Raw genomic sequence first — 13565 nt, forward strand, 5'->3', positions numbered from 1 at the left:
TAAAGACGTAGAGGATACACAGTTCATCTTTTTAGAATTGCTTTTTGATTTTTCTTAATCTCAACCGCAGGGTCCCTTTTAGTTTTCCAAATCTTTGTTTTAATAACCTTCACAACTTGGGCCGTTAGAAAATGTGTCATGTCAACAGACCTCAGGTACTCCGATGACTCACATAAAACAACAGGGGGATGCATTTGGCCTTCTTGCAGAGACAAAGGAGAACTGACAGATTGAGGAGATGCAGTGGAGGCCAGAAAAGCCGCCCCATTGTGTGCAAGAGCATTGTGATTGGGAAGGCTCAGAGCCAACCCCGACTTTGCACCATAGTTCAGAGTTGATTGAAAGAACACCTTGAGCTTCAAATGCATCCCCAAATTGTCCAATTTAGACAAAATGGCTTCTACAGTTACCGGAGTGCATTTAGAGTTTCAGTTTCAATGCTCTCATGTAATGTAAGTATCAAGCATAGAATCTGATTTATCTCTTACAAAACAGGTTCACGATTATCAGGAATGGTATGATCCATATGCCTAACACAGTAGACGGTCTCCTGGGTTGGATCAGACCAGACGTAGAAATATTTGTAGTGACAGACGAGTCCGAGTCCTGACTAGCAGCTTTCATGCAAATAGTAGCAGTATCCAAAAAAGAATCATTCTTCCTGGCCTGCAAAGACGCATGACTGTCGGGAATGGTGAACAATTCTATGTCAATTACCGGATGGAAAAGACCTTGCTCACTGATCGACACACCCGAAGCACCCAAAGCAGCCACCTGGTCGGAAGTATTATCTTTTTGCAAGGTGTTCGTTACCACTTTTTTACCCATAGAGGGAGGTTCAACCGGATCCACCACTTTAATCGAGTAAGCCACTCCATTAGATCAACTGGCGAGGGGAGAAATGGCATCCAAGTAGCCCTCTCAAGGGTAACCGCTGCACCACAGGACATTTTAATTGGATTGGCAAGACTCCTCAAGTCATACATAAGCGGCAGATGTAAACTCTGAACTCGCCCTTAAACTCGTGTAAAAAATCACCACCCTCAGAGCAAACAACGGTGCTGACAAAACTCTGCGCATACAACAGTGTTTTCGATGTAAGATCAAGCAGATTCTCTTACCACCACAATTATACATTATAGAGGAGTACAGTAGCCACCAATGTCTCCAACGGCCTCTAACTGCGCCCCCCCCTCTGCACTTTTCGCTTGGGAGCAGGATGTTTTAGAGCAGCAGGTGTTACAATGGAACCTGCACCCCGCGGAACAGCTACGGTGAGAATGCGTTGGGGTCTGCACAAACACTGTCACCAGGATAATGCTGCCTCTAAATGTGCCTCCCGTTCTGCACACTACGCAGTTTATTCAGAAAGGATGCAATGGGTTGTGGTGATGCTTTTAGAACGTTTCTAAAGTTAGGTAAGTATTTAGTAAAATTCAGGCGAGTACTCCACTCAATCCCACACACTAGGATAGGCCTAGGGGAGGATCTTTAACCTAGGTTCCACCACCAAAGGTCAAGGTTAGAGTGAGTTACACCAAATATTACACGATTGATATCAAAGGGGAGGGATGTGTGACAGAAATAGGTATGTTAACTTACCCCCATGACTCAACAGATTCTTCAAGGTACCACTGAAGGACTTTAAGAATCCATTGGGGACACAATCTTCTGCCCTTGGTGTGGTTGAGGAAGGGCCTGGCTTTGCAATTGTAGAGGTCACTGTCGCGGTGCACAGCAAACGGTACCAGACAGCATCCAGATGAAGACCCAAAATGATGAAAGATGTAGACCCTTGCCGTGTACACTGCAGGATTGAAGAATTGTTTCAACGAAGGTCACCACGGTCAGGAGGCAACAGGCGATCATCCAGCGGTGAACACACAAACAGTCACAGCACAGATTTCCTTTAAGTTAGACAGCTGAAAATGCAGGAGCAGGCAACTTATAGTATAAACTGAATATCAGCACAGTTACATATCTACTGGGAACGCCGGCTGCAATGAGGTAGCCCAGGAGAGAACTTTTCAGTCCACTGGTTAGTCCAGGGACACTTCCGAAGGCTCAGAAGGCACGGATTCTCGAGCAGGGGTCGAGACTGGTGGTTCCCATTGGTCCAGGTCAAAGCACCAACAAGGGTCTTTCTCAGGCAGAGGAGCAGGTCATCACTAGGCAAATCACTGGAGTCGGCACTAGTCATCTTCGGGTCGTCAGCGGCCTGTTCGAAGTCTTGGCTCCAACTGTGATATGATGAATAGTTGTTGCAGGAGTCCCCCTTTTATCCAAGATTCAAGTTTGGAGCAAGCCTGCCGATGGCAAGGATCTGCACCATTCAAACAGCCACATGTTGGCCAATCCTGGACACTACATCTGCCCAACAACAAACTTTCAGGATCCAGAGCTTATGAATTGGGACTGGACAGTCTCGGCCCCCTCCTATAGCTCACACACACAAAGCCTCTTCGCCCACGAAAGCCACACTTTTCCCCGGGAAAGGGATTTCCATACAAAGCATTTCCTGACTTGAGAAAGCAGGAAGAAGGCCAAAGAACAAAAAGGCCAAAGAATAAGCAGGGGATCGCATGGCATGGCCATCTTATGGTGCAAGCCACCTTAAATGTGTGGTAAATGCAAAAGTGCATGAGAAAAATCACAAACATTGTGAAAATTGCACAGCTGCCACAAGCTTGTCTTAAGCACATTGTCAAAGTAACCAAAAATCCATTTTATACAAAAACAAGGATACAAAGTATCTAACTACATTTCTGTTGTGAAGTGCTTGCCTGTGAAAGAGAGACCCTTTGATGTCACGTGGAATGTTGATGTGTGAATGCTCCGTGAGTGTTCTACCTTATGTCAGTTATGCCTGGGTGATGGGCCCTAGTGGTTCCCTTACTTGTTAGCTTAATGTAACTTACAATAAAGCCTATGTTAATAAGCTACAAGAGAGTACAGATGTACCATTATTACACTGGCGACGAGGTCAACTAAAGGCACATGTGCTGATAAAGAGGAAGAAGAAGACTGCTGAGGGGGGAGCAGCAGAAGGAGGAGAGGAACCACTGCCCCCCAAGGAGAGAGAAGTAAGTCCCATCACCCAGGGCAGCCCATAGCAGGGGTGTCTGCGACAACCAGGGGTAGAAGCTCAACCCAGGGCAAGGGGAAGGGGGAAGCACCTGCACAGAGACAAGGGGCATGGGGTTTTAATTATAAGCAGAAGCCGAATGGGGAAGTGTAAGCCCCAAAAGTGAAATTTGAATCAGGGGCTGGGCGCAGAAAAGCCCCAAAAGTGAAGCATGCCCTGAGATCAGAAGTTTGAAGTAGAGGCAGCCCCAAAGGCAGAGGTTTAAACCAGGGGGAAGTGAAGAAAAGCCCCAAATGTGAAGCAGGTCCCCAGAAAGGAGAAGTTTGGAGCAGAGCCAAGGCACAGGTGGAAATGCTGTGAAAGAAAGCCTCAGCGCTGGCTTGGGGCACAAGTAAAGAAAGAGGTGGAAGATTTTAAGGAAAAGCGGAGCCCCAAAATGTGAAGTACAGCCCCAAATGGAGAGAAGAAGAAAGAGTACCAGCACCACCCATGGGTGCAAAGCGAAGGGGGAAGTAAATTGAAGATGCTGATGGTTGTTAAGCATAGTTAGCAACAATGGTTTTATCATGGGAGAGGATGGCTGAGAATAAGTCCCAGGAACAACTCCCAGGAAAACCTGACATGTATGTGCCTGTTTTGGCCAACAGCGTCGTCATCCGTACTGAAAGCTAGTGTGGGCGTTGGTGTGGATGGCCGTTGGCAGCTTAGTAAAGAAGGAGCTCAGCACAGCTCCAGAGCCCCACAGCAAATGATGAAGTCATACGTGGATAGTGGAGAGTTGGCGACATGAAAGAATGCGGGGTGCCAACGTTCTCTTTAGAAACTGTGAAAGTTACGCAGTGCTGTAGCGAGAAATCAGCAGGAAGGTTTCGTATTGACAGCATGTAGGGAAGTGCACAAGTAAAGGACTCTGCGATGTGGCATAACGTAAGCAGGAAGGTGATGGAGGAACAGCAAGAGCAAGAAGTGATTAACAGCAAGAGATGTCGTCTGTGAATGAAGGAGCCGCCGTAAATAGTGAAACATGTCTTTGTGAAAGGATAGAAGAAGCGAAGAAGACGTATCATCCCGGTGGGGATGGGAGAAGTGTAAAGGTCCAGCTGCTGAGACTGCAATGCAGTATGCTGGTAACTAGACCTGGAGGTGCCCGACGGCGGCGTGTGAAATGTATTGATGCCAGAGGCACGGGAAATGTATCCTTTACAGGTCTCACACATTTGAAAGAAGGGAAGCTATATTGGTTTTATGTATATGTATGCAGGAAAATGGCAATGAAGTGTCAAAATGCAGGTGTTTGAGCATGAGAGGTGCGTGCATTGATTGAGCATGAGAGGGCAGCACATTTTCTTTTGAATTTTAAGTGCTTTAAGGAAGTTAAGGGTAACCCCTTTTAGGTATTGCAGGCACAGACTTTTTGGACATGATAAGTACGAATCTGAGTGCAATGCAAATGGTAGTGAGATCATGCGCACATAATATACTGGTATTGAAGTTTAAAGGTCACTGGATGAAGAGTAACCTTTTGAGGATTTGCAGTCACAAATGGACTTCATTAAATATTTAATGTGACTTAAGCATGACGACCGTATGGTTAGGTATGCCTGGGTGTGCAACAAAGAGGTTTTGAGTGTGATAGAATTAACCTCTTGAGGAATTGCAGGATAACGTTGTCTGAGGCAACATGGACTTTTAGAATTTTGAAAGTATGCACATAGAGACAAAGTAGGCTGCATTAACGTGGCATGGACTTTTAGACACACATATATATATATATGGGATACATTACTCACCGTAATCGTATTTCTGATGATTGTATCTGCTTAGATTCACATGCTGTGCATAGGCCGACATCTAGTGGAAGCTGCGGAGTATTACAGTTTGTTTTTCGAAAGTCGAAAAGGGCGTCGACACAGGGCGTGCCAGTAATACTATCCCTAGTGTGACGTCCACTGTACCCATGATCCCTCACGCATCTAGGATCCCCAGATTGTGTTTTTCCTGACATGAGGTAGCATGAGGAGTAGCGTGAGTACAGATAGTCCAAGCAGATAGACAGAAAGGTAAGACTACAAGCAACCATGCGCCTTCTCTCGGAGGGGAGGAAGGGTGGGTCGCATGTGAATCTAAGCAGATACAAGCATCAGAAATAGGATTACGGTGAGTAATGTATCCCTTCTGAGGCTTGTGGAATCTGCTTAGATCACATGCTGTGCATAGATTAGCGAGCAGTACCAGAAGAAGGAGGTGGGATGTGAGAAGGGTCATGAGCAAACAGGTGTCTTAGAACCGCTTGTCCCACTTGTGTATCTGTCTTGGAATGAGTGTCAATGCAGTAATGCTGAGTAAAAGTGTGAATAGAGCTCCAAGTAGCTGCTTTGCAAATGGTGTCGAGGGGAACATTTGCAATGAAAGCCAGAGTGGCCCCAATGCCTCTAGTAGAGTGGGCCCTTGGTGTAAACGGCAGAGTCTTTTCAGAAAGAGAGTAACACAGCTGTATACAGTTGATAATCCACTTAGAGATAGCGCCCTTAGAGACGCGATCCCCCTCTCTGCCTGTAGCTACGGAGACAAACAGTTGATCTGTTTTCCTTAGCGGTCTGGTTTTATTTACATAGTATAAGACCGCCCTACGCACATCTAGGGTGTGTAGTTTCACCTCAGCCGAGCTTTGTGGGTTTTGGAAGAAAGCCGGAAGCTCGATGGACTGGTTTACATGGAACTTGGATATGAATTTAGGTGAGAACCTAGGGTGTGTGCGTAAAACCAGTTTGTCCTTGTGGATAGTAAAGAAAGGATCTTGCACTGACAGAGCCTGAATTTCACTGACCCTTCTTATGGAGGTAATGGCTACTAAGAAGGCCGTTTTATAAGTCCGGTGTTTGAGACTACTTTTATGCATGGGTTCGAAGGGGGGCCCCATGAGCTTAGCTAGCACCACGTTGAGGTCCCATCCTGGCGGTGGGTTCGAAATAGGAGGGTGAAGTCTCTTTACTCCTTCCATGAAGGCTTTAACCACTGGTACTTTCCACCACGAGACCCTGTTATGGGATGTGGTGTAAGCCGAGAGGGCTGCCAGGTGTACTTTCAGAGAGTTAAAAACCAACCCTGCATCCAGCAGGTGGAGCATGTATGTTACAACGTTGGAAGGAGTGCAATCAACCGGGTTGATTTGTTTATTCTGGCACCAGAGAACGAATCTTTTCCACTTGTCAAAGTAACAGTGTCTTGTATTTGGTTTCCTGGACTCTTTTAGAATGTCCATACACCTCTGTGGTAATTTGAGATGTCCAAACTCTATGACTTCAGGAGCCATGCTGCTAGGTTCATAGAGTTGGGTTTCTGATGCAGTGTTTGACCTTGTTGCTGGGACAGAAGGTTGTACCAGGCTGGGAGTCTGATGGGGTTGCACACCGCCATCCTGCGTAGGTGTGGAAACCATGGTTGTCTCGCCCACATGGGAGCAACTAGGATGAGCGTCATTGATTCCTTGTTCATCTTGCACACCGCCTTCCTGATGAGAGGAGTTGGTGGAAAAGCGTACGCAAACCTCCCTGACCAGTTCATCCACAGGGCATTCCCCTGGGAGTCCGTTTGGGGGAACCTGGATGCAAATCCTGGGCATTGTTTGTTTTCGCTTGTGGCGAATAGGTCTATAGTGGGGAAACCCCACTGAGAGAAGAGATGTTCTACTACGTCTCTGTGAAGGACCCATTCGTGTTCTTCTGGGAGGGGGTCTCTGCTTAGAGCATCCGCTAGGGAATTGAGCTCCCCTGGAACATGTTGCGATGACAGGAAGATGTTCCGTCTGAGTGCCCATATCCATATTTTCTGGGCAAGCTTGGACAGATTTGGCGAACGAGTCCCTCCTTGCTTGTTCAGATAGAACATGGCTGTCGTGCTGTCCGTCCTGATTTGCACCGACAAGTTCAGTAGATGGGGCTCGAACGCCTGCAGCGCTCGGAATACTGCCAGAAGCTCTAGCAGATTGATGTGGTTCTTGGCTACTGAGTGAGACCAGAGACCCTGCGCTGTGTGGTGGAGATGGTGAGCTCCCCAACCAGTCAGGCATGCGTCTGTAGTAACCACTGCCTGTACTTCGGGATCGTAAAAGGGTTTCCCCTTTGCGATATTCTCTCTTGTCCACCAGTGTAGGCTCTGTACGAGTGTTGGCGAAACGACCACTAGATCGTCCCACTGACCACTTGCCTGAGACCACTGTTTCGCCAACCATTCCTGCATGGGACGCATGCGCAGACGCGCGTGGGGAACCAGGTAAATGCATGACGCCATCATGCCCAGTAACCGCATAGCTTTGCGTACTGTTATCTGTTGACCTGACTGATAATGCGGAATTTGCAGAAGTATATTCCGAATTCTTTCTTCCGAAGGGAAGGTCAATTCTCTCTGAGTATCTAGGATCGCTCCTAGAAACTGTTTTGAGGTGCTTGGCACCAGACTTGACTTCTTCTCGTTGATAGAGAAGCCTAATTCGTGGAGGAGGTCGATAGTCCTCTGAATGTTTGATCTGCAGATTCCTGGGGTTTCCCCCGTTATGAGCCAGTCGTCTAGATAAGGGTACACTGGGATTGCCTCCCTGCGTAGGTGTGCAGCTGCCACCGCCAGTACCTTGGTGAATACCCTTGGTGCTGAAGCTATCCCGAAGGGCAGTACCTTGAATTGGTAGTGGCGACTGTCCACCTTGAAGCGCAAGTATTTTCTGTGCGCCGGGAGCATGGAAATATGAAAATAGGCATCTTTCATATCCAAGGTTGCCATGTAATCCCCCTTTTTTAGGAGTGGGATTACCTCTTGTAGCGTGGTCATACGGAATTTTTGGGGCTTGACATACTTGTTGGCAGGCCGTAAGTCCAATACTGGGCGCATTTTTAAATCTTTCTTTGGCACAAGGAAGTAAGTTGAATAGATACCCTTGTTTACCTGGTGTCCTGGGACGAGTTCTATCGCGTCCTTTAGGAGCAGATTGTAGACTTCCTCGAGGAGGATCTTTTGATGTTCCAAAGAGTGGACCTTTTGTCTTGGAGGGTGGTTTCGGGGACGTTGCAGTAATTCTATACAGTACCCCTTGGATACTGTCGACAGCACCCATCTGTCGGATGTTATCCCTTCCCATGCCTGGGTGAGGCTGGATATTCGTCCCCCTACTGGGGTTGCATAGGAAGGGACCCTGAAATGAGCGTCACTGCTTCGGTGGAGGCGTGCCGCCTCCTTTACTGGGGCTGCCTCTGCCTCTACCACGTCCTCTTCTACTAGCCCTACCATACCCCTGGGTAGACTGTTGTGAGTTGGTGTTCCACTGTGTACCCTGGGTGTGGGAATAGCTATTACCTCTATTGGAATTTTGGCCGCGGGGGCGACGAAAATTGCCGTTCCCTCTTTGGTTAGGTGGTTTAGTAGTTAACTGGCCAAGGGATTTGAGGGTGTCGAATTCCTCCTTAGCGTTTTTTAGTGCGTCCTCGACTGCCTTTCCAAACAGGAGATCACTTTCCACTGGTTTGTCTAAGAGTGCAGCTTGTATTTCTGCTCTGAATCCCGACTGCCTCAACCAAGCATGTCTTTTGATGACAGTCCCCTCTGCTATAATTCTACCCGCATTGTCTGCGGCGTCTAAAGTTGCTTTTAAAATGCAGCCTGAGACGTTTCTTCCCTCTGCACAAATGCGAGCTAGCTGGCCTTTAAGGGGTTCGGGAGCGGAATCTATTAGTGCTGCCACTTCTTCCCACTGATGGCAGTTGTAGCTGGCCAACAGTGTGGTGGAATTCGCGATTCTGGTTTGGTAGGCTGCCGTGGAAGCTACTTTTCTACCAAAACCATAGAGTTTCTTACTTTCCTTGTCGGGGGGAGCCTCCGAGGAAGATAATGGGGTTCCAGCTCTCTTGCGAGTGTTAGTTACGACTAGAGAGTCTGGCTTAAGTTGGCCTCTAATATATAGAGGGTCCGACTGGGCTGCTTTAAACAGCTTCTCTACTCTCGGGTTTACAGGTCTTGTCAAGTTTGGGTTGACAAGGGATGGTGCTATTCTGCGTTGAATAGATTTTAGGATGGGAATGGTCTGGGCTACTGTCTTCCTTTCCCCTATTAGTTCCTCCGCGAAGTCCCTCTCTTCTTGGACACCTTGTGTGTCTATGTGGAAGTGGTTAGCTGCCCGAGAGAGCAGTTCATTTAGGAGGGGCTGATTATCTATTGGGGAATCAGACACTGGGGCTTCCCTTTCGACTGGTGAGTCCATTCTGAAAATATCTGGGCTATTTTCTGGCTCATCCTCGTCTTCGTCCTCCCCGTAATAGTCTGACACTGCGAGATCTTCTGGTGTCTCAAAATCCTGGACCTCTATAAGGGAAGAGTCTCCTTGGCCTGTAGGGAAAAGGCAAGAATAGGGTTGGACCTCGAAGGGTTCTGAAGCCTTTACTGGTGTCTCGACCCGGGGCCTTTTATTTGAAGGGATAGGGTCCCTTGAACCTGAGGGAGAAGATTCCTGAGGGTTTAAAGCTATTAGTTGGTCAGGGTGTCTTTCGAAGAAATTTGCTAAGGAGGACATCCTTGACATTACTCTGTCAATGTCCTCGCATGACCAGAGTTTAGAGCTTGGGGTGACCCTGCTGGAACTCTCTAAGGACTGTCCCTGAGAAGACTTGGACGGGGAAGTCAGTTCTATTGTTGTGGGGGATTGCAAGGGTTGTTTCCTTTGTTGCTTACCCCCTTCCCCGTGGGTGGAAGTGTGTTTACCCTTTCCCCTATCTTTCGACGCCTGGCGTCGAGGATCGGATGTGGAATCCCTGTGTTTCGAACTAGGCTTCGAAACTGGGCCCTCCTCACTCCCAAGAGATGTATCCTTTCCCTGGGGTGTGGGCTGGGGATGGAAGCCGTGTTCGTCTCCGGACGAGTGATCTTCCGTGATGTTAATGGGCGAGGCACTCTGTGCAAGTGTGGAGGCTTGCCTGACGTCGTGCGGCGACCTCGACCGGGACCGCCCAGAGGACGTCCTTTCGGAACGCTCCTTTTGTGCCTCTTTCCGAGGTTTCGACGACATCGAATCTCGGGTGGGTTTTTTGTGTTTAGTGTGTGTATGTGTAACGCTCTTGTCGCCGGGGGACTTCCCCATAGTCGCCGGGACGGACGACCTTCCGAGGCCGGGGACGTGCGTTAGGCTGTCTTTCGACGCCTTGGTGCCCTCGCCGTCCGAAAGTCCGGCGTCGCTGCCGTCGCTGAAGGTACCCTCCGCCTCCATAGCTGCTAGCTTGGCGTGGTGGGCCCAACGCTTGGTGGAGCGGTCCTTAAGAGTTTTTGTCTTAAACCTGCTACAGGCCCTGCAACCCGCCTCGGGGTGGTCTCTGGGCAGGCAAAGGTTGCACGTAGCGTGCTTATCTACCCAAGGGTATTTTTTATTACACTTGGGGCAAAACTGAAAGGGCGTACCCTCCATACGCGCCTGTGGGCAGCGGGCAAGTGTGTGTAGGTAAGAAGGTGTTTCTAACCGAGTGTGGAAGTGTACCACCCCCCACTCTCCCTACTGTAGGGCCGAGGCCAGCGGCCCAGGCCCGAGCCGAGGCGGAAGCCTCAAGGCCCAATCCGTCGGGTTTCGACGTTGATCTCCTCCCCGGTTCGGCGTCGAGATGCTGGTCGACGTAGGGGTGAGAAAATGGGGCAAATTAGAATTAGTTTTAGTGTAAATATGGCAAAGCCAGGGAACTCCGATGAAGTGCTTCCGACCAGAATGGCGGAAAAAAACAATCTGGGGATCCTAGACGCGTGAGGGATCATGGGTACAGTGGACGTCACACTAGGGATAGTATTACTGGCACGCCCTGTGTCGACGCCCTTTTCGACTTTCGAAAAACAAACTGTAATACTCCGCAGCTTCCACTAGATGTCGGCCTATGCACAGCATATATATGTATATATTTGGGCAGAATATTGTAACATGGATGTGTAACTATGTAAAGTATTATATGTGTGAAGTGAGTCGCCAATGTTGAAAAGCGTGGCCAATGATGGAAATGTGGGATAGTGTCCCATTCAATGGGAAGTATGTATGTAGGTGTAGGGATATTGTCCCAACTGAGATAAAGGGATAGCGTCCCGCAGTAAAGTAAAGGGGGATAGCGTCCTGTAGTAAAATAGGGATAGCGTCCCGCATTGGAAGTAGGGATAGCGTCCCGCATTGGAAGTAGGGATAGCGTCCCGCATTGGAAGTAGGGATAGCGTCCCGCATTGGAAGTAGGGATAGCCTCCTGCATTGGAAGTAGGGATAGCGTCCCGCATTGGAAGTAGGGATAGAGTCCCGCGTGAAAAAGGGATAGCGTCCTGTGTGAAAAAGGGGTAGCGTCCTGTGTGAAAAAGGGGTAGCGACCCGGACCGATATAGGGATAGCGTTCCTGAGAAGAGTGGGGATAGTATCCCTGATCAGAGTAGGGATAGCGTCCCGCACCAGTATAGGGATAGCGTCCCTGAGCAGAGTAGGGATAGCGTCCCGCAGCAACATGGGGATAGCGTCCCTGAGATATTTTCTTTAGAGTTGCCTCTCTCTATAAAAAGATGCATGTTGTAGATGTCCTGTAAGAGTGCCCTGTATTGTTGTGTTTCCCAGTAAAAAGGAAAGGGATGTGATGTTATGCGTTTGCTGGTGTGGTGTGGGAAAGGAAGGAGGTGTGTTGTGAAGTGCTTGTTGGTGAATGTTGTGTAGTTGTGTGTCATGCCTGTGAACGAGAGACCCAGTGATGTCATGTGGAATGTTGATGTGTGAATGCTGCGTGAGTGTTCTACCTTATGTCAGTTATGCCTGGGTGATGGGACCCAGTGGTTCCCTTACTTGTTAGCCTGATGTAACTTACAATAAAGCGTAGGTTAATAAGTTACAAGAGAGTACAGATGTACCATTATTACAATTTCACTGTAAGGTTATGTGTGCAATTGTAAAAATACAAGAATTCATTAATTCTCTCAGTACAGACAGTCTTAGGGACTAGTCTGTTTCGCCCTAAGAATGAGCAAAAAAAGCAAGGTAAGTTTTACTGACCTACAAAAGTCAGGACAGGGTTCAACGGCAAGCACAAATAATTGGGTTCCATAGAAATATATGGAGGGGAAGGTGCAAAAAGAAAATCATTCATAAGAGCAAGTAACTTCAATGCATTATTAATCTAACACACTCAATCACTTCTAGGCACACCATGGAACACACATTTTGCTCATTGACTTACACAGCCTCATCTTTTTTGTTCTTGTGATTTGACAAAACTCACTTTTGGTGTAAAAGTCTGCAAACCTTTCCAGGTAATTGCTGAGAGATGCTGGAAAGTATTTACTGGGATCCTGCATGTGGCAGAGAGGTGATATGGTCCAACAGCGTGGCGAGAGTGCAAGCACTTTCACGTCCGACTCTTCCTCCGAGTCCGGCAGCAGGTCCTCCATCATCTAGATAGAAAGGTGGCAACAAGAGAAAGGTAAGGCACTTCAAAGAGGTAGATGCAGCTGCAGTACTGAGAACTGACTCAAACATAACCAAGTGATTGAGAGTAAAGGAGAATGACGATGTAGAAGGTGGACTGGAGTAGTAGTGTGGAGAGGGAAGAATAGTGTTAGGAGTGGGGATGTGGCGAGGTGAGAGCAGTAGTAGTGCGGAGAGGGCAGCGTGGTGCAGAGAGGAAGAGAAGTAGTGGTATGGAGATGGGAGTGTGGTGGGGAGAGTAGTAGTGGTGGTGTGGAGAGGGGAGGAGTAGTAGTAGTAATGTGTAGAGGGGAGTCGTAGTAGTGTGACAAGAGTGGTACGTAGGAGAGTAGGAGGGGTAACATGGTGGAGGTAGTGGAGAGAAGGAGAAAAAGACACTGGAGGGTCTCAAAGTAGAAAGAAGTGCTAGGAGAGAAGGAAGGGTCGAACTGGAAGAAGGAAAGTAGAGGGAGAAGAGCACTGAGACAGGGAAACAAGCTCTAGTTTGTGAGAGGAAGAAGTGGGCTGTGAGTATGTGGAAGGTATAAACACTTTAGAACAAACATTGATATGTATATATATATATATATATATATATATATATATATATATATATATATATATATATATATATATATATATATAGGTCCAGCCTAGGAATTCCTGGGAGGGAGCTTAGATAAATAATGAGATAGCCTTCAGGCCCTAATCGACAGAAAGATTGAATATAGATAATGGGGTTAATTAGCTCTAGGTACTAACCTGGGGAGTAAGGACACCTGGGCTAGGGAGGCAATCGCTCCCTTGAATGAGGGACATCCTTCAGCGCCCTGCCACAAATCTAAATAAAAACCCTTGAACTTTAGTTACAAGGAATTGGAGCATGTCCGATGGTTGTGGTAATGACGGGAATGTACCCAGCAGAGCACTGATATCCCCTTTAACCCTACCATAAATCATTGTCATTTAAGGATCATGCCTCCCATATCTCTAGAAATCTGAGCCGAAATAAATTCACCTTCCCTGACCAATCAC

General features: G+C 47.8%; 1 protein-coding gene across 3 annotated transcripts in view; it reads right to left on the reverse strand.

The window, feature by feature from the left end:
* CUL9 (cullin 9) overlaps positions 1-13565 on the reverse strand; it is a 1917728-nt gene that overhangs the window by 676264 nt on the left and 1227899 nt on the right. For all 3 annotated transcript variants that reach the window (XM_069608881.1, XM_069608880.1, XM_069608879.1), the window contains exon 26: positions 12346-12517. In XM_069608881.1, the coding sequence (XP_069464982.1) occupies positions 12346-12517 (172 nt within the window). The remainder of the gene's footprint in view (positions 1-12345; positions 12518-13565) is intronic.

Source organism: Ambystoma mexicanum, chromosome 4q (genome assembly GCF_040938575.1).
Source record: "Ambystoma mexicanum isolate Mex_15411 chromosome 4q, UKY_AmexF1_1, whole genome shotgun sequence".
In the NCBI taxonomy this organism is placed as follows: domain Eukaryota; kingdom Metazoa; phylum Chordata; class Amphibia; order Caudata; family Ambystomatidae; genus Ambystoma; species Ambystoma mexicanum.